Source organism: Rhinatrema bivittatum, chromosome 7, assembly GCF_901001135.1.
Source record: "Rhinatrema bivittatum chromosome 7, aRhiBiv1.1, whole genome shotgun sequence".
NCBI lineage: Eukaryota > Metazoa > Chordata > Amphibia > Gymnophiona > Rhinatrematidae > Rhinatrema > Rhinatrema bivittatum.
The window spans coordinates 199,132,722-199,153,439 of NC_042621.1; the positions used below are offsets into that span (position 1 = coordinate 199,132,722).

The following is a 20,718-nucleotide window of genomic DNA, read 5'->3' on the forward strand; positions in this document are numbered from 1 at the left end:
ACCAAAGAAAAAAATTTATTGACTTTGCTTTTTTGGTTTAAGTGTATTTGGGTGGCTTAACCTGTGCACTTTTGACCAATAGTTTGCACAAAGGCCAGACAGCGGGTCTTCCCTCTTTCATCAAGTGCAGTGCTGGAGCCCCACAAGGTCCAAACAGCAGAAGAATCAGGAGAAAGCAGTTTGCAGCATGCTGAGACCGGGCTACACTCATGATACATGTCAAAACAATCCTGGGGAGTCTGCATGTTTCAAATACTCTCTGCAGAAACCACAAGCAAGTTCAGAACTTGCAGGCTAGCAGTTCTGCTGTTGCTAAACTTGCTTGTGTGGTGCCTGCAAAGATACAGGAGAATGCTGGACAGGAAGGGAGAGAATTTTCATCATTCCTCCTACTGGTTGACTGGCCAAGGGTGTGGGGAAGGGAGAGGAGAAGGAGAAGGAGAAAGAGTATTGTCGAGTAGTGGGAGGAGAGCACAAACCTCAAGAGGGCAGAGCCGAAACCATGAGCAGTATCGCCTACTCTTCCTCCACTGCCAGCCTCCACCATGGATAACAACTGCATGAAGGGGGCGGCAACGCAGCATTCCTAGGGCAGTGGTGCCAATGGCCGAGGCCATATTGGCCATAGGCATGCTATGGCTCTGGGTTGACTCTCCTGTAAAAAAAATGGGTGCCCCCTCATGTTCTGTGTGGATTTTGAGTTTGCTTTTGAGAAGGAAGGAACTTTTATGTTCATTTCCCTTTAATTTGTAAAAGTAAGGTCCTGAATCTTAGGGTAAGGAGACCTAGAAAAAGTAAGGAGATTTCTAATCTTAAACTCACACCCACTGAATTCTAGATTTATTCCTAAGTGATTGAGTATGTTTTCTGAGAAACTGATTTTATTATGGGAAGACGCTTCCAGCTACCCTTGCTCCTTAGTCGGATAAAGAGAGGAGCTGTTTTATTCAGCTGGGATTTCCCTAATCCAGAGGATCAAATTGTTCAACCAGCAACAGAAAAAGAAGAAGTTGGATACCCAACTGGTTCCAAAGTCTAGAATTAAAGAACTGCTTGCCATTATCTGCTCATGGTCAAGATGCCCATGTGGTGCCCAAGGAAAGAGGATAGATAGTGGAGAATTCCATGAGGAACAGTGGATTTTAGGTATTTCAAGGGGAGTCTTTAAGGGAAAAGTCTGTAGTCCAAGTAGTCCAGGGAAGCTTCATATTCAGTTCAAGGATAAGGGAGGGACCCTAAGGGATGGGCCAAAGGATCACAGGGTTACCTAGACACAGATTCACAGGTTAACAGATTTCAGTACATGGATGAAAACGCCATTTTTCATGTTTGAACAATTTCCTCAGTAAAGTTATGTTAGAACACCAGTTCTGTGTCTTGCTTCATCATTGCCTTTTATTATTTAATGCCTCTCCACCCCTGACAGAGGAAGAGAGATGAAAGATCTTGTGGAAGCCTACATTTAGCCCTGGCATTTAAAGTGTACCCCAGCACAGGAGATATTCATATACTTTTAGCCAGATAAAAAGAAGCCTTTCTGGTGATATGTTTAGTGAGGGTATATTAAGAAGAGTACATAAACCACATACATTTTCAAATGCATACTTAGCCTTTTTAAAATTGACTATTAGGTCTGCAGACAGAAAAGTATCCATGTACTTTGCAATAATACAGAAGAAAATTTCCCCAATTACTATCGTGCATTGTCAAATTTCTATCACTAGATTAGTGACATATATTGGAAATTATTAGAAACTTTTACTGTGATCTGCTGAATGAGTGGTTTCCAACAAATGCTCATTAACCCTCAATCCAGTGGGAACACTAAGAGGAGATCATCTTGCTAGTGGCTGAAGAGAATTGGTAAGTATTGCTTTGAGAAATTTTAGAATTTAAAAAGTTTTGGGGAGAGGTAAACTATTGGGGGTAATATTCTTTAGTGTGTGTGTGGGCTTGTTATAACAAGCAAGCCAAAGATAGGAAATAGCTTAAAGTTTGTGTATGTTAATCTTTTCCTCCTTTCTACCCCTCTCCCACCCATCCGTAGCTTATTCTTTGATTTACAGACAAGAGACACTTTGACATTCAAAATAAATCAGCATTTTATCTGAAACACAAGATTGCCCCAGCCCTTATCAAAAGTTTAATTATTCCATTGCAAGTCACTACCGGATTAATAGTGAATATACCAATAAATTTAAAGGACTCTTATTTAACAATCCTACTCCCTTTGCAACCTAAACTTAACTAAAACAGAACAAAATTAAGATGAAGGCAGCAATCCAGCAGTAAGAGGGGGCCTTCCAGTCTCCTGCATTGAGTGTCACATGTATGATTTTTTTTACCTGCCGGTGAGAGGTTGTATTTGCACCTGGTGCAAAGAGCTCCTGACTCTCTGAGAATGAGTCCGATCTCTGGAGGCTAGAGTAGCAGACCTGAAGGAGCGGAGGCAGACAGAGAGGTATATAGATGAGACCTTCAGGGACATAGTAGCCAAGTCCAAACTCCAGTCTGGCAGCCCTGGTGCTGACTTGGAGGAGGAAGGTCTCCTGTTCGGAAAGCATCATCCTGGTGCAACAGAAAGAGATCCTGTAACAAGGACCTGCTCTCCAGGTGGTGCATTGTCCTTTCGCACCGAGGACTACTGTCCAGGAGGGAAGGGTTAGGTTGTCGTCATAGTTGGTGATTCGATTGTTAGGAATGCAGAGAGCTGGGTGGCTGGTGGACGTGAAGATTGCCTGGTAACATGCCTGCCAGATGCGAAGGTGGTGGACCTCACACGTCACCTAGATAGGATTTTAGACAGTGCTGGGAAAGAGTCAGCTGTCGTGGTACATGTGGGCACCGATGACATAAGAAAATGTGGGAGGGAGGATCTGGAAGCCAAATTTAGGCTTTTAGGTAGAAAGCTGAAAACCAGAACCTCCAGGGTAGCTTTCTCTGAAATACTCCTTGTTCCATGTGCAGGTCCCCATAGGCAGACAGAGCTCCAGTGCCTCAATGCGTGGATGAGACGATTGTGCAGGGAAGAGGGATTCAGTTTTGTAAGGAACTGGGAAATGTTATGGGGAAGGGGAAGTCTTTTCCAAAGGGATGGGCTCGACCAGGGCCAGAGGAATCACTAGGCGAGCTAGGCCTGTTCCTAGGGTACTACGATTTAGGGGGAGCCGCGGCAGGTGGCAGAATTTTGAAAAGGCAAAAAGTGCCCTTTCAAAATTCTGCCAGCCCCCGCCTCACCGTGCCACCTTCCCGATGCCCCCCTTGTGGTCCAGCGAAGGGCCCGGGAGCGATCTGCCGCTCCCGGGGCCTCGGCTGCCACTAACCAAAATGGCGCCGGTGGCCTTTAGCCCCTACCATATGACAGAGGCCAACCAATGGCACCGGTAGCCCCTGTCACATGGTAAGGGCTAAAGGCCACCGGCGCCATTTTGGTTAGTGGCAGCCGAGGCCCCGGGAGTGGCAGATCGCTCCCGGGCCCCCTCCTGGACCACCAGGTATTTTGTAAGTTTTCTTTTGGCAGGGGAGGAGTCGGGGCTGCGACCAGGGGGGGGGGGGGCTGGGGGCGGCACAACAGGGGGGCGGCACAAGGCTGAAGGTGCCTAGGGTGCCCAATCCCCTTGCACCGGCCCTGGGCTCGACCTTAACCAAGGTGGAACCAGGCTGCTGGCGCTAATCTTTAAAAAGGAGATAGAGCATCTTTTAAAGTAGAACAAAGGGGAAAGCTGACAGTCACTAGCAGTGCATGGTTCAGAGGACCCTAATGAAGCAGGAGAGTTAGGGCTTCCTAACAGAGAGGTTGCAATAAAAGCAAAAGTAGTCCAGGTGCCTATAAGTAAATAATCACCTGAATTAAAAGATTCCAAATTATCCCTGTCAACTGAAAAGCAGGTTGTTAATACAAACAAAAAACATACTTTGAAATATATGCCAATGCCAGAAGAGCTAGCGTGATTAGCAGTGAATGATGAAATAGACTTAACTGGCATCTCAGGGACATGGTGGAAGTAGGATAACCAATGGGATAGTGCTATACCGGGATGCAATGTTAGCAAGGAATAACTAGGTGGGGGGGAGGGAGGTGACGCTTTATGTCCGGGATGGCATACAGTCCAACAGGATAAAAAAGATCCTGCAAGAGGTCGATTTTAAAAGTAGCGCACATGGATGTGCTGATTGTATAACATGCTCGCCAGTGCGCACATGTTATAAAATCCGATGGAGAGCTAACCATAAACATTTCCATAGCGCTAAGGGGCGGATTTTCAGAGCCCTGCTCGCGTAAATCCGCCCAAAACCGGGCGGATTTACGCGAGCAGGGCCCTGCGCGCCGGGAAGCCTATTTTACATAGGCCTCCCGGCGCGCGCAGAGCCCCGGGACTCGCGTAAGTCCCGGGGTTCTCGGAGGGGGGCGTGTCGGGGGGCGGGCCCGGTCGTCGCGGCGTTTCGGGGGCGTGCCGGCAGCGTTTTGGGGGCGGGCACGGGGGCGTGGCTACGGCCAGGGGGCGTGGCCGCACCCTCCGTACCCGCCCCCAGGTCGCGGCCCGGCGCGCAGGAGGCCCGCTGGCGCGCGGGGATTTACGCCTCCCTCCGGGAGGCGTAAATCCCCCGACAAAGGTAAGGGGGGGTTTTAGACAGGGCCGGGCGGGTGGGTTAGGTAGGGGAAGGGAGGGTAAGGTGAGGGGAGGGCAAAGGAAAGTTCCCTCCGAGGCCGCTCCGATTTCGGAGCGGCCTTGGAGGGAACGGGGGGAGGCAGCGCGGCTCGGCGCGCGCAGGCTATACAAAATCGATAGCCTTGCGCGCGCCGATCCAGGATTTTAGTGGATACGCGCGGCTCCGCGCGTATCTACTAAAATCCAGCGTACTTTTGTTTGCGCCTGGAGCGCAAACAAAAGTAGGCTATTCGCGCTCGTCTGAAAATCTACCCCTAAGCGTCTAAGCTTATGAATTCCGCCTTAAATACGTCCCTCCCGATGCAGCCGCGTTTGGCGAAACACGGGTCCGTGTTGGGGGACCTTGTCTAAAAAAATGTGCCTTCTTGAAGAAATGGAGTTGCCGCCAATAAAAAGTTAAATTTATCATAACTTTGAAGTTGTTTTGGGACTCATTGAAATCTACTGCATTTCCTTATTTACAAGTTACTTAAATGGCCATCTTTCAATATTGGGTCTCTAATGATTTAAAAAGTCACATAAATTTGTTCTATTTCCCAAACACCAATAAAATATTACAATAGACACATGAAATAACACCCCAAAATTAAAAAATAATAAATAATTAATTAAATAATTTAAAAAATCTCCAGCTCTCCATACCAATAAATAAATAAATACCTGGCATCTTTTGATTTCTCAGAGATTGTTGTGGATTTGGGTGAAGAAGGTCACACAATCTTTATCCTCTTTCTCTCTCCTTCAAACACATAGGCACTCTCTCTCTCATATACATGCAGTCTCTCACACATATGCAGACTCTCTTTCTTTCATACACACACATGTAGGCTCTCTCTCTCTCATGGACATATGCAGGCTCTCACTCTCTCATGCAGGTGCTCTCATACAGACATGCAGGCTCTCGTACAGACATGTATGCACGCTCTCTCATACACATGCAGGCGCTCGCTCTCATGCACATATTCAGGTTCTTTCACTTTCATGCACACATGCAGACGCTCTCTCTCATGCACATATTCAGGCTCTCTCTCTCATACACACTTGCAGGCTCACATGCACATATTCAGGCTCTTTCACTTTCATACACACATGCAGGTGCTCTCTCTTTCATACCCACATACAGGCTCACTCTCATGTACATATTCAGTCTCTCTCTCTTTCATACACCCATGCAGGCTCAATCTCATGCACATATTCAGTCTTTCTCTCTTTTATACACCATGCAGGCTCAATCTCAAGCACATATTCAGACTCTTTCTCTTTCATACACACATGCAGGCTCACTCTCATGCACATATTCAGGCTCTCTCTCTCTCATACACACCTGCTGGCATTTTCTCTCATACATACACACACACACCTCTCAGTCTTCCTCCTTTATTCTGGGCTTAGCTGTGCCTGTGCTGCTCATTTACTGTTGGAGGGGAAGTGGAAGTGGCCCTGAAACCGCCAGATGCGTCCTTCTGCCGAGCCTGTAGGCCTTTCTTTGTGCTGCATCATGTTGAGCGCCATAGCAGCCCCGAGACCTTACTCGGGTTGGGCGGCCCTGCCGAGACCTCCCTTGGGCCGCAATGCACCAACACCTCCCTCGGGTTGCATCGGGTGTCGCGGCCCTGTTGACACCTCCCTCGGCCCACGTTGGGTGTTGCGGTCCCGCAAAAGAACATGTTCCATGGCTTCATTTCAGCGGGAGCTGAGATGAAAACCACATGACCAATGTGACTGGCCCACCGGGGGATGCCCAATCCCCCGATAGGCCAATCCGTCCCTGATTAGGAGTTACCACTCAGGAAAAATATCCGGGCATCATAGTTTATATTACATTGAAATCATCAGCTCAGTGTGCTGTGGCGATCAAAAAAGTAAACAGAATGTTAGGAATTATTAGGTAGGGAATGGTAAATAAAATGGAGGATATCATAATACCTCTGTATCGCTCCATGTTGTGTGCAATTCTAGTCGCCGCATCTAAAAAAATATAGAGTTGTACTGGAGAAAATATAGAGAAGGGCGACCAAAATGATGAAGGGCATGGAACGGCTCCCTTATGAGGAAAGGCTAAAGAGGTTAGGGCTGCTCAGATGGAGAAGAGACAGCTGAGGAGGGATATGATAGAGGTCTACAAAATAATGAAAGGACTTGAACAGGCAAATGTGAATCTGTTATTTATTTTTTCAGATAATACAAGGACTGGGGGGGGGGGGGGTGTCACTGTATGAAGTTAGCAAGTACCACATGTAAAACAAATTGGAGAAACTTCTTTGTCATTCAACACACAATTAAGTTCTGGAATTCATTGCCAGAGAATGTAGTTAAGGAAGTTAGTGTAGCTGGGAGTAAAAAAAGGTTTGGATAAGTTCCTGGTGAAGTCCATAAACTGCTATTAATCAATAGGGAATAGCCAATGCTTGTTGCTGGCATTAGTAGCATTGGATCTATTTAATGTTTGGTTATTTGTCTGGTACTTGTGACTTGGATTGGCTACTATTGGAGGCAGGGTACTAGGCTTGATGGACCCTTGGTCTGAACCAGTATGGAATATCTTAAATTCTTATGTAAATGAAAATACATTCATTTAAAACACTGAACTTACCTCAGATGTCGTCTCTATTTCAGGTATCAATAGCATAAATTTTGAATATATATCATATGATAAGCCTTCTTCCAGAGGAGCTGGGAAAGGGATAGTTGTTGGTCTTATAATTTCTATCGCTTCCTGTTAGGGTGAAAAAAAATATTCATGTTAGCATTGTTTAATGAAACATGAAAAAGAAATCAATATTATGTCTTTTAAGTACAATATAAGATGTTTGTGACATGATGACAGTGAACCAATTCATGTACCATATTAAAGTACACTGAATTTCCTCTCCATATGCTATACAAGCTTTATTCAAAATATTTAGCTACTTATTTAAACCACTGGATAGTTCATTATTAAATATGCAACATAATATGGAGTTAACTACTTTTATAATAAACAGCGACACTTTGAATCAGTTTGGGTAGTCTTAGATGCTAAAGATAACAATAATCTAGCTTTTTTTCAGGCCGGCTCAGGGAAACGGTGGTTCACACCAAACGGATGAACAGATTTAAAGGGTCTTCGCAGCCCGTCTCCTCCCTCCTACTAGTACCAAATTCCTGGTGGTTCTAGTTGACCCCTCCGAGCATGAGTCCTGAGCCCCTTGTGCGGCATAGCCTCCTTGTCCCCCCAAAATGTTAAAAATTAGGATCAGGGCCCTCCTGACCCTCTTACCCACTTCACTCTCCTTCAACCTTATCCCATAACAGGAGTGGTCTTCTAGGGGCAGGAGCAAATCCTATTCGCTCTTATCCCCTGGTGCTATTTTCCAAAATGGTGCTGAATGATCTCTAGTGCATCTTTGCCCCAGCATATTTCAAAGAAGTGCTAGGGGTCTGCCTGCAACATTTTAGAAAATGATGCCAGCAGGGCAGGAGTAAGTGGTGTTCAGTCCTGCCCCTAAAATATCACCCCTACTATGGGGTAAATTTCAAGGATGAGGCACAGTTGGGGGGAGGCAAGGATCAGGGTGAGGATCCTGATGTTAATTTTTAATATTTTTTGGGAAAAAAGGGTGGGCCTTGGAGGAGTGGAACTTATCAAGCCCCTCAGTTGTGACACATATGCCCTACAATGGATGAGGGGGGTACCAGAGATTTGGTACTAGTGGGAAGGGGAAGAGATGGACTGTGTGACCCTTTTGAAACATGGCACCCCCCAGTGGAGATGCCAACAGTCAAATTGTTCTGTGCTTTGCCACAATCAGGAATGTGCAAAGCTCCCAGATAGGACAATGTGCAGAAAAGTTTGTGAAAAAGTTTGCTACATATATAAGTGAGCTCATGTGCATTAGTTTCAAAGTTTTGCAAAATGGCTGCTAAGCCATGGAAAATACCACAGGTTAGTAAATCAGCTTCTAAGAACTACAGAAAATTAGTGCTTGTTTGCTGGCATGAACCTTCCAAAAGGGTATTGCTTCATATTGGTGTAAGTAAAGTGAAGCATTCATTAATGTTAAAGGAATTCTTCCATTTTTCCATCTTGCAGTCTGCCTCAAATACAATACACATGTGCCAAAATGATTAAAAGCAGCGTTTCTCTACAGGAAATTACATTTAAATAAAGAAGGAAACATAGGAAGGATCAGCATTATTTATATTCTTGTAGTGCATGGCCAAGATTCTGAGGTTTAGGAATATATTTGCTGGCCAAATTAAATGAATCTTTTTTTTTGTTAATCTTTTCAATTTTAGTTTAAATTAATGTTTTATATTGCAAATTAAATCCAAATTATCTTCTTCAAACCTAAGCATATTGGTATAAGAGGGCAACAAATAAAGGTGCAATTCACCCCCCAGCACTCTGAGTCTGCTTTTGGCAAACAGCAACTTTTGTTGGATACCTTTTAAGAACAGAAGAGTTATACTGGATTAGACCAAGGACTCATTAAACCTAGCATCTGACAATGGCCAATTCAGGCCATTTGAAAACACCCAGCTGTCAGGGCAAAAAGTGATCTGGTGGACTTTGATCTGGTGTCATGCATGTGAGGCCACACAGCCACTCAAGGAAAGGCAGGTTCAGAGAGATGTTAATCTGATACATGGCCCCACCCATCAGGATCTGGATTGGTCATCAAGGATTCAAAAGGCACTGTGGGGAACACAATCGTGTTCTGGCAACTTGAAGGCTAGAGGCCAAAATGAGTTGAGCTGTTGGATCTAGAGCACCAATACCTATTTAATTGTTCTTGCAGTAGAAGAATATTGTGGAAGTATTGTCAAGTTTGTCTATGTCAAGTATACAGAAAATTTGTATTTCTGGATTAGCAGATCCAGACTGGATCTTGGACTGTATGCATTATCACTATATTCCAACTGCTAATTGATGTCATCAAGATGATTCTAGTATGAGTCTGTGATGTAATATCCAAAGTTTTTAAAAATAGTTTTAGTGGATTGATGTGATTGAGAGATGTGTGCTGAACAGAGGCAGACATGTTCGCCTTAAAGGATAATGGATGTGAGTGACTGGGAAGTAAAATATGACCCTGAAGCAGTGAGGAGTGAAACATGGATCTTGTCAGTTATCGGTCATCTCAGACAAGTTTGTGGTGTTGCTGTTTGGCAAATATGAAGCATTTGCTGATGTGGTTTTGTGCTAAAGGTATGTCAATATTATGCACTAATAGGAATATTTTTTGAAGCACTTTTCACTGAAGATTTTTTTTTAAACCTATGATGGAGCAGTGCTAGCCTTGGATTTTAAAATATACTGAAACTTATGGTATGAAGGGTTTTCCCTTCATTTGGTTGAACATTGAAATTCAGCACTTAATTTTCACAAATCTTGAATTTTGTGAGTGTTTTTTGTGTTTTTAAATCTGATTATTCCATGGAATATTCCTTCATTAAAATAAACCTCCCTAAGCTTGGTTTCCCTGAATTTCCATGAAAATGGCAGGACTGAGTACACAGCCACAATAAACCAATGCCAAACGTTTTTCCTTCAGCGCCTTGCTGTTATTGCCAGATGCAATTCTTGCCACTGCTGCCTGGCTCACTCCTCATTCAGTGCCTTGCTGTGATGCTGTCCAGCCTATTCCTTCTACCATCTTTCTCTTTGCTATATTTCACGATTTTGGCCCCCAAAACACAAAATTTAGAAAAAGAACAAAAGTAAAATGAAAACTCTTTTTTCTCTTGATTCAGCATCTTTCTCTGTTCTGTCACTGTTACCATCCAGCCTGCTCCTGCCCCTCTCATGGTGTCTTAGAGAACGTTTGCCATTGCTGGTACTACTTTGAGCTTTTCTTGGAGCAGGAGAGTGTTAATGCCACTGCTGTTTGTGTCCTTTGCCCCTCTTTTGATACCACTCTTATTCCTGCCATACTCTTCACTCTATGCCTTAGGTTACTGATACAACTGAGTTTGCTACCTTGCTCTGCATACCATGCTCTGGAGTTTTGAGACCATGGTATCCATCACTCTGTACCTTAGAGTGTTGATTACCCCCCCCCCCCCCCCCGTGCATCATGCTTTGGGATTTAGAGACCATTGTACTATTCGAATAATAGAAGGACTAGGGGGCATTCCATGGTTAGCAAGTAGCACATTTAAGACTAATTGGAGAAAATTCTTTTTTACTCAACGCACAATAAAGCTCTGGAATTTGTTGCCAGAGGATGTGGTTACTGCAGTTAGTATAGCTGAGTTCAAAAAAGGTTTGGATAAGTTCTTGGAGGAGAAGTCCATTAACGGCTATTAATCAAGTTTACTTAAGGAATAGCCACTGCTATTAATTGCATCAGTCACTAACCAACCTCTTTCCCTTCTCAAAAATACTCCAACATGAACATACAAGGGAATGTTTGCTTGGTGGTAATCTTGTACGGGGGTTATTCAATGAGGGTAACCGATTTGCAGTTATCCTCTCGTGAACCTCCGTCTATTATTCTTTTATTAAATTGAACAATGTCCAGGCGTCGCACGTAAGACAAAAGAAGCTGTACACAAGTTTACTACACGCTGTGAACCCAGTATTGGACACAGCATACTCTCCCATAGTCCCTGAAGCAGGCACACTGTCGGACAAGCAGGAGCTGCTTGTCCGACACGGGCCGAAACATGGCCCGTGTCGGACAAGCAGCTCCGTACCCATAAGACACTACAGAGGCGACGTCCCGATAAGTATGAAATAAGATAACAGTGGGGCGGAAAAGCAGCAGGGGAGAAGGGATTTTTAGAAAAAATTGGAAATTCCAAAAAATTCAAAAAGAGTTTGTGAGACATTGTTCAATTTAATAAAAGAATAATAGACGGAGGTTCACGAGAGGATAACTGCAAATCGGTTACCCTCATTGAATAACCCCCGTACAAGATTACCACCAAGCAAACATTCCCTTGTATGTTCATGTTGGAGTATTAATTGCATCAGTAGCATGGGATCTTCTTAGTGTTTGGGTAATTGCCAGGTTCTTGTGGCCTGGTTTGGCCTCTGTTGGAAACAGGATGCTGGGCTTGATGGACCCTTGGTCTGACCCAGCATGGTAATTTATGTTCTTATGTTGCCTTATCCCTCACTCTGTTCCTTGGGATATTGATACCACTGTGCTTGCTGCCATGCTCAGCCCTCTGCTTTGGAATATTGAGGACACTATGCTTACTGCCTTATCCATTTCCTATGTTCATACCACTTTTTCAGGCTGATACAGAACGGTGCACTCGGTGGAGTGCACCATTAAACACGCGATAGGCCGCGTGTTTCCCACCAGCGTCTATTACTCTTATACTGTAAGGGGTAATAGTGTATGGAAAACGCATGGCCAACCCCCCCCCCCCCCCCCCCCAAACTAATAGCGCTCATCACATGCAAATGCATGTTGATGAGCCTATTAGCTAGTCGCCCGGAATATTGAAAGTAAAATGTGCAGCCAAGCCGCACATTTTACTCTCAGAAATTAATGCCTGCCCAAGGGCAGGCGTTAAGTTCTAAGCAACCCTGAAAAGTGTACAGAAAAGGAGAAAATGCTGCTTTTCTGTACACCCTCCGACTTAATATCCTAGTGATATTAAGTCAGAAGAACCAAAAATAAAAAAAAAATCTGCCCGCCAATTGGCAGGTTAGAAAACAGACACTCAATTTTGCCAGTGTCCATTTTCCAAACCTGTGGCTGTCAGTGGGTTCGAAAACCGACGCCGGTAAACTTGAGCGTCGGTTGTCGGACCTGCTGAGAGCCATCCCTAACGTTAACGCTAGGGATGCGCTATTGTCCCTAGCGCCTCCTTATTAGCACGGGGACTCATTTAAATAGAGAATTGCACGCCCAGTAGAGGTGCCTGGGCGTGCATCAGGAGAGTAGGTGCTCAACACGGAGTGCAGGATCTCCTGAACCTTTTAATGAATGGGCCTGTTTGTGCTGCATTCATTCTCTATCAGTGTATTGGGATATTCTATCAGTGTATTGGTGCTGATTTTCCCATGTTTTGATATCTTGTGGTCTTCATGCCAATGTTGTTAGGGTCCTTTGACCCCTCATGGTGCCTTGGAATATTCATGTCATGTTTATTCTGCTTTGGATTTTAGTTATTTGCTTTTTTCCAAATCCAGGTTCAAAGTGAGTTACAATTCAGGCAATGTAGTTATTTCCTTGCCCCCAAGGACATACAATGTAAGGGGTTTATTTACTTAGCTGTGTTAGGTGTTTATGGCTTGATGAATGGCCTAACAGAACAATAACATATAGTATTTCAAATACTGTGCATTACCTTCCCTCTGATATCACAAATATGGTAATGAGCTGGTTTGTATGCAAATGTATGCAAAGCATATCATTCCTAGGTAATCACATGAAAATCAGAGTGGCTTGCCTCAAACATTGAAAGCCATGTTATTTGATGTAAAGTTAGCTACAATTCCTGAGTTGTAGCTAGCTTTGCCCAGAAAGATGGGGATCATAACATGCATCCCAATGCTTCCAGGGCTGTCTTATACAAGGGTTAGACTGGCCCTCACAACGAACCCCTCGCTAATGGAGAAACAACCCCAGGGGTCTGGTGAGACTGCCTATCCCAGCCCCCACTGCTGACCCCCGAAGCAGCCCCAATGGTGGAAATGTCAAAAAAAAAAAAAGCACAAAAACATCTTGCGGCACAGGCTCCTCTTCTCTCATAAGAACATAAGAAAATGCCATACTGGGTCAGACCAAGGGTCCATCAAGCCCAGCATCCTGTTTCCAACAGTGGCCAATCCAGGCCATAAGAACCTGGCAAGTACCCAAACACTAAGTCTATTCCAAGACTGGAGCCTTGCCTTTTAACTTTCAGAAAAAGACTTAAAACCTGGCTCTTTCACCAAGCCTTCCCTGAACCACCAGTCAATTACTAGTTGGCCTTCATTCATACCCGGTCTGGCACTCTGTTTCTCGAATAAAAAATGGACACTGAGACTTTCAGGTTAAAGCACCGTTTTTAAGTTTTTGTTTTTTTTTTTAACTTGTATACTCTATGGTAACAATACTTTGTACCGACCTTTCTTCTTTCCAGCTTGTTGTAAGCTTCCAAGTTCTCTCCCCTGTTGATTGTAACTTTGACTTATTCCTACCTATTGTTATCTTTCGTTTACTTGAATTGTTACTCTAGTTCTCCCTCTGTTAAACTGTAAACCGATCCGATATGGTTATTTACTATGAAGGTCGGTATAAAAAACTGTTAAATAAATAAATAAAAATAAATAATGTCAGTGGCTATTCTCTAAGTGAACTTAATAGCAGGTAATGGACGTCTCCTCCAATAACTTATCCAATCCTTTTTTAAACACAGCTATACTAACTGCACTGACCACATCCCCTGGTAACAAATTCCAGAGTTTAATTGTGCGTTGAGTAAAAAAGAACTTTTTCCGATTAGTTTTAAATGTGCCCCATGCTAACTTCATGGAGTGCCCCCTAGTCTTTCTACTATCCGAAAGAGTAAATAACCGATTCACATCTACCCATTCTAGACCTCTCATGATTTTAAACACCTCTATCATATCCCCCCTCAGTCGTCTCTTCTCCAAGCTGAAAAGTCCTAACCTCTTTAGTCTTTCCTCGTAGGGAAGCTGTTCCATTCCCCTTATCATTTTGGTAGCCCTTCTCTGTACCTTCTCCATCCTGTTTTGCAAAATACCCCCTCCCCAAGACTGTTGACTCCCTCTTCTACCCTAGACCTCACCGTGAACCTTCCCTTGCTGTACCTTAAAAATTTCTCGAGGCCTGGTGGGGCCCAGAATGCCTCCTAAGCTCCACATTCTGCACCATCTCTTTCTGTATGGCATTGATAAAAGTATAAAAGTGGCCAGGCAGCACCATATTTAAAATGACATAGAATCCAGAGTCTAGGTGCACTCCAGGCCCCAGGCCTCTAGAGATTTTTAATGTAAAGCAAGGAGGGGGGGGGGGGGGGAGACTCATGGGGAGGGTTAGGAGTGTTGTTGGCCTTGCGGGATGGATGGAGGCTTAGGGGGAGAGTGTTTTGCAAAAAAGGGTGGGGTGTGTACAGGAGGGGAGGGGCCTGTCACCTCAGGGGGAGGCAGGAACGGAAGGGGCATAGAACAGGGTGTTTCATTAGACCGTCAAGGATTTTTTTTCACTGGAGAGATTTGCTGTGAGTGTCACTTGACCCTTTAACAAAATGGTGGCCTCAGGCTGTGGGACCACCCTCACACGATCTCTCTTGGGGCCAGCTAAGCCTTGGAAATTTTTCCTATGGTATTTTAGCACCATGGAAAATACTGCAGGTTTCAGTAAGCTGCACTACTCCATACCGCAGCTTAGTGAATCCAGCAATATTTTCCCCTTCAGGAAATGACCTTTTCCCTCTTTTGGCACCTTGGGGTCTTCATGCTACTTTTTTGGTGCCCTTTGCAGTGTTCTTGCCACTGTTGGTCTGCTTTGATACTCTCAGAGTGTTCTGGAGGGTTTTACCTCTGTTTGGGCAGCTTTGCCTGTCATAGGAGCCAATGTAATACCGTGCGCAGCGGCTAGCGCATGGTTTAACACTCAATTGGATGCGCATTTTGGAAGTGCATCCATAACCGTTGATGCAATAAGGGGATTAGCGCATCCAAAATGCATGTCCATGTAGATGAGGCTATTAGCTAATCCCTGCGATGCAAAAAATTTCCTGCACGGCCAATTGCAACATGGCAAATTTTACACCAGCCTGGGGCTGGCGAAAAGGTATGCCACATTCAAGGGCGCATTATAATAAAAAGAAAAGTCCTACTTTCTGGGATTCTTCCTAATAGTATTGTCGCAATACTAAGGAGGAGGAACCAAAGAAAGCAGATTTGGATTAAAAAAAAAAAAAAAGGTTTTGAAAAAAAAATTTCTAGTCATGTATCTTATGCGTGCATATGCCAGTAGTGGGAAAAAACTGACTTTCTTAGATTGAGCACCCGATGCCGAGGAAGCGCTAACAATGTACAATTTCCCCTAGCACCTCCTTTTTAGTGTGACCCCCTAATTTAAATATTGCATTGTGCGCCCAGGAGAGATGGCAGGGCGCGTATTAGGAAAACAGGCGTGCCTTACAGTATTCATCCACTATTGGTGCCACTTTGCTCCACTCTTGATGTCTTTGAGTGCTGTTCTCTCTGCTAGCAAGTTTCACTATACCTGAATAGAAAACCTTGATGTTAGAACTCAAAATAGGATGAACTGCTTCCCCCATTGACTTTAATGGAAAACCAATGACTGACATAAACAAAAAAATTTTGGCACCAAACTAACCGGGTCATTCATCAAAATGCATTATGGCGTTAACACATGTGATAATAACGCTAGCACGAATGCAAATTTTTGGAAAGGGTGGGAACAGGGAGGAGTTTGGGCAAGATTTAAGAAAATGAGGGGTGCTATTGCACAGTTTTAATGCTGGAAATAACTTCACCTTTTTTTTCCTGGCGTTAGGCTGTGCAATATGCTCAAAATGGGCATTTTGGCTATGTCTGGGCTTGGGAAGACAGAGCGAGAGAGTACCTCTGGGGAGGCCCTCACAGTGTGCAACTATTTATATCTCTATAGGAGGGCCATCTAGTACCTCAAGGTGAGATGGTGGTGGTTTAGGGGCCAGTTTCTCATGTAGAATGAGACGTACGAACAGCACAGTACACCCCGGTGAAGATTTGATGTCATTTGGAGTGAGAAAAGTCTCACAAAGATGAAATTTTGTACTATGTTATCTTGCCCTAGCTTGATGGTACCCTGTTTATAGAGTCCATCAAGCTAGGGTGAGATAACATAGTAGAAATGTTCTCTCACATTATTGCAGGGTATGATAAGTTTATCACACTATCAATGCAAAGCATTATGTTATCAAATGGGGTGGTAATTCTAAACATGCCCCTTTTTCTATTCACAGGCATTATTCCTGCATTATCAATACATTTTGATGAGTCTAGGGGTAAAGCAATGTTTCAGTGAGCCTAATGAACCAAGTAAAAATTATTTTACATGCACATCCCTACAATTGATTGATCAGAGGCAATGCTGTACCCCTTTTTTATCTGCATTTGGCTGTTTTATTTTCTGGAAACCATGTTAGCTATATTGCACTTTGGATACTTTTATCTCAGAGCTGGTAACCTAGCATGGTGTAAGGAGCACTCTGCTGCTGACAGACTTTCAATGGAGATAAAGGTATAAATAATGTTCATGAAGTAAACATTTTTCTATAAAAAGAGAGCTTGTAAATATATAAATAAATATATATTTGTATAATTAGTATATCTATCTAATTTAATGCTTACAATTCTATGCTACCTCTTCAGTCCAATGCGAGCACCCAAAGAGGATTACAACATATAAAATACAATTTCATAAATACATATTACACAAATTCAAATACAAAATATTACATGTTTTCTGTTAGGAAGCAATTTCTTGCATTCTGTGAAGACAGCTCCAAGGAGAAATCCATGGAGTAGTTCTTTTGCAGAATCACTTTTAATAGAACTATCAATATTGGGGCTCATGGAATCTTCCGGTACTCGGGGATCAGGCCGACCAGGGAGTAGCTTGTGGCAAAGGCAGTAGTTTAATAAAATACATGCCCAATATCATAGGAACAGAAGACACTGACAGTAGTCAGATAAGGAATGCTAGGTTACCCAATCTGTCCATTTCTGACTCCCTACTGTACTGTCACAGGTCTTATTTGAACTAGGATGTTCTCTCTTCCTCCATTATTAAGGTTCAAGTTGGTTATAGGATTCCCATTCTATTTGCTCCAAAGTGATAAACCAGGTCCTCATTGTGGTTGGCATTGCAGGTTCAAACTGGTTTTGATATAGATATACTTGGCAGCCCACAGAGAAGTCATCAGAAGCAAGTTATTGGTTGTTGAAGTGCACAATGCAAGCCTTTAAGTGCCTCTGGAACACCAGCTTATCACCTCTGTGTCCTGTTCAACTTCGTCTGGAATGCCTCAAGTAACAAGACTGAGGTAGATTTCATAGGAAACTGGACATTCATGAAGACTATGTTGAGGAGCTCCTGGATGGACCTTGGATAACTGGCTTCACACTGGAAGGTCAGGCAGCTCTCCAGACTGGCTGCTTTCAAGCGTAGAAAATTTTGCCTATGGAGCAATCCGATGATAAGGAGTAGTGTAAGGAGTATAATGCCAGGATCTCAGTTTGAGGATTGGTGATCATCCATTTCAGCTCACAAACAAAATGCTTGAAGTCCATATGACAATGACAATGACAATGGATTTCTTTGGGGGAGCAAGATTGATCTTTTCTCCATGGGCTATCCTTGGACTTCCTTCCAAATTTTGAATTTTACAATCCAAAGTCCAACAGCACTCTTTAGTAAGTTTTCTCTGCCATTATGAGTTTATGGGAAAAACTGAAAAAGGCTCTAATATTTAAAACATAGGTATTAGAAGCTAAAGCGGACTGACCTCCAGGCTTTGCTGGAGCAGGGAGTCCTGAGGGCGGGACCAGCTAGGGAGAATAAGAGTGTAAGCCCAGCTGAGTTCAAGAGACCCCTACATCTCCAGGAGAGGCAGCTCCTGTCAATCTATATCGACCCAAAGCCCAGGAAGTGAGAAGTGTACTGCAAAGGTCAGTATCATTTTTTTTTGTGTTGAAGTGCTGTAACTTTGTTATGGTTTTGAGGTGTTGGAGTGGTTTCTTGGGTACTGCGGTGATGGCCACTCCCACGGGAAGAAGCCCCGTAAGGAACCGCAATACTAGGCAATTCTTTATCCCCAATGCCGTAGTTCTTCTCTGCTGGCGAGAAGCGTCGGGAAAAGAATGAACAGGGGTGCAAGATCTTAGAGTCACTGGTCCGGCTTAGCATGGCTCCTACATCTACGTCAGAGGTATTGACTTCCACAATAAAGGGTCATGTAGGGTCTGGATGTCAGAGACATGGTTTGTTTGAGAAGGTGTCTTTTAACTTCTGAAAAGCTGTCACGGCTTCCATAGACCAAGTGGCAACGTTGGCTCCCTTCTTAGTCATTGTGGTTAATGGAACAGTCAATGAAGAGTAGTCTTTGATGAAGGTCCTGTAGTAGTTGGTAAATCTCAGAAATTGTCTTAGAGCTTTTAGGCCAGTGCCCATTTCTGAATACTCTCAAGCTTCTGAGGGGCCATCTGGAAACCTTTGTTTGAGGCAATGTACCCTAGGAAGGGCACAGATTCCTTGTGGAATTCACATTTAGTCAACTTGGTGTATAAGCGGTTCTTGCGAAGTCTCTGCAGAACTATTTTGACATCTTCCTGATGGGATTGCAGATCCTGGGAGAATATCAAGATGTCATCTAAGTAGACAACGACACATTGGTAGAGTAGATCACACAGAATGTCGTTCATCATATTTTGGAAGACAGCCGGGGCATTGCACAAAGTGCCCATCCTGGGTATTAAAAGCCGTCTTCCATTCATCACCAGAGCATATGCGAACTAAGTTATACACTCCTTTGAGGTCAAGCTTGGAGAATATCTTGGCTCCCTGTAACAAGTCGAATTGCTCCGAGATGAGTGGTAAGGGATAGCGATCCTTTACAGTGATTTCATTCAGATCTCACTAATCAATGCATGGACGTAATGTTCCATCCTTCTTCCCCACGAAGAAGAAGCCTGCACCGGCAGGAGACTTGGTGGGTCTTATGAAGCCTTTCTGGAGATTCTCCTGGATGTACTCTGACATCGCTTTATTCTCTACAACATAGATAAGGTAAACCCGTCCCTTGGGTGGTTCCTTATTAGGCTTCAAATTGATGGCGCAGTTGAAGGATCTATGTGGAGGTAATACATCAGCAGCTTCTTTTGAAAACACATCTTGGAAAGATGTATACTGAGGTGGCAACCCAGGCAACAACGGGGTAGTTGGCATGCATGGTATTGGAGAGACTTCCATCAAGCATTTTCCATGGCAATCTGGACCCCAACGTGAAAGCTCCAAAGTGGTCCAGTTGAATTGTGGCATATGTTTCTGCAGCCACGGTAGCCCAAGTACCAAAGGGTGCATGGCCTTCTCTAGCACAAAGAAGGAAATAGTCTCTGTATGAAGAGCACCAGTACGTAAGCTCACTGGTTCTGTAAGCAGGGTTACTTCATCCGTAAGGACTCTCCATGAATAGAAGACAAAAGTAGAGGAGACGTCATGGTAGTGGTGGGGATCCGCAAATGTTTCACTAGACGTTTCAAAATGAAATTTCCCCCTGCCCCAGAGTCCACTAAGGCAAGGGTCTGGTATTCTAGAGGTCCGCAGATTAAGGATACTGGAAGAGAGAGTGGAGGAGAGGGTGCAGTTAGACCTAAGAAGAGTCCTCCCACAGGACGTAAGTCTGCCAGTTTCCCCGGACATATAGGGCATGTTTGAACAGCATGACCAGCTTGTCTACATTACATGTATAGTCCCAACCTCTTTTGAGTTCGTCTCTCTTTAGAAGTCAAATGACTGTGGCCCAATTGCATTGGTTCTTCTTCACCCGCAACAGGACCTGGAGGTATATGCCTGGGTACAGAATTGACTCGAGTCTCTCCCTGAGGTGATCTTCTGGGGCTCTTGACCTCTTGAAACTTGTCGCAAAGTCGACGATCAATCTTAGTTGCCAACTTCATCAGTTCTGCTAAGGTTTTAGGCATCTCTCGAGCCGCCAGCTCATCTTTCAACCGGGAGTTCAGGCCTTAAAAGAAGAGGGTCTTCAGGCATCTAGGGTCCCAATGTAATTCAGACGCCAATGTCTTGAATTCAATGGCGAAGTCTGGTAAAGGTTTATTACCTTGTTTTAGATGAACCAAAGTTGATCCTGCTGTCAAGTACCGGGCAGGGTCATTGAATTCTGATCTGAACAGTTCAAGAAACCTGGCAAGATCATTCAGGATAGGGTCATTGCACTCCCCCAGCGGTGAGGCCCAAGCCAGCGCTCTTCCATCCAGATACGAAAGGATATAGGTGGTCTTGGCATATGCTGTAGGAAAATGGTTAGGTTGCAGAGAAAAGTGCATGCAACACTAATTGATAAA

The 20,718-nt window shown here is 44.1% G+C and overlaps 1 protein-coding gene across 1 annotated transcript in view; it reads right to left on the reverse strand.

Moving 5' to 3' along the window:
* CABCOCO1 (ciliary associated calcium binding coiled-coil 1) overlaps positions 1 to 20,718 on the reverse strand; it is a 283,371-nt gene that overhangs the window by 64,101 nt on the left and 198,552 nt on the right. The window contains exon 6 of the mRNA XM_029609746.1: positions 7,264 to 7,386. Coding sequence (XP_029465606.1) covers positions 7,264 to 7,386 — 123 coding nt within the window. The remainder of the gene's footprint in view (positions 1 to 7,263; positions 7,387 to 20,718) is intronic.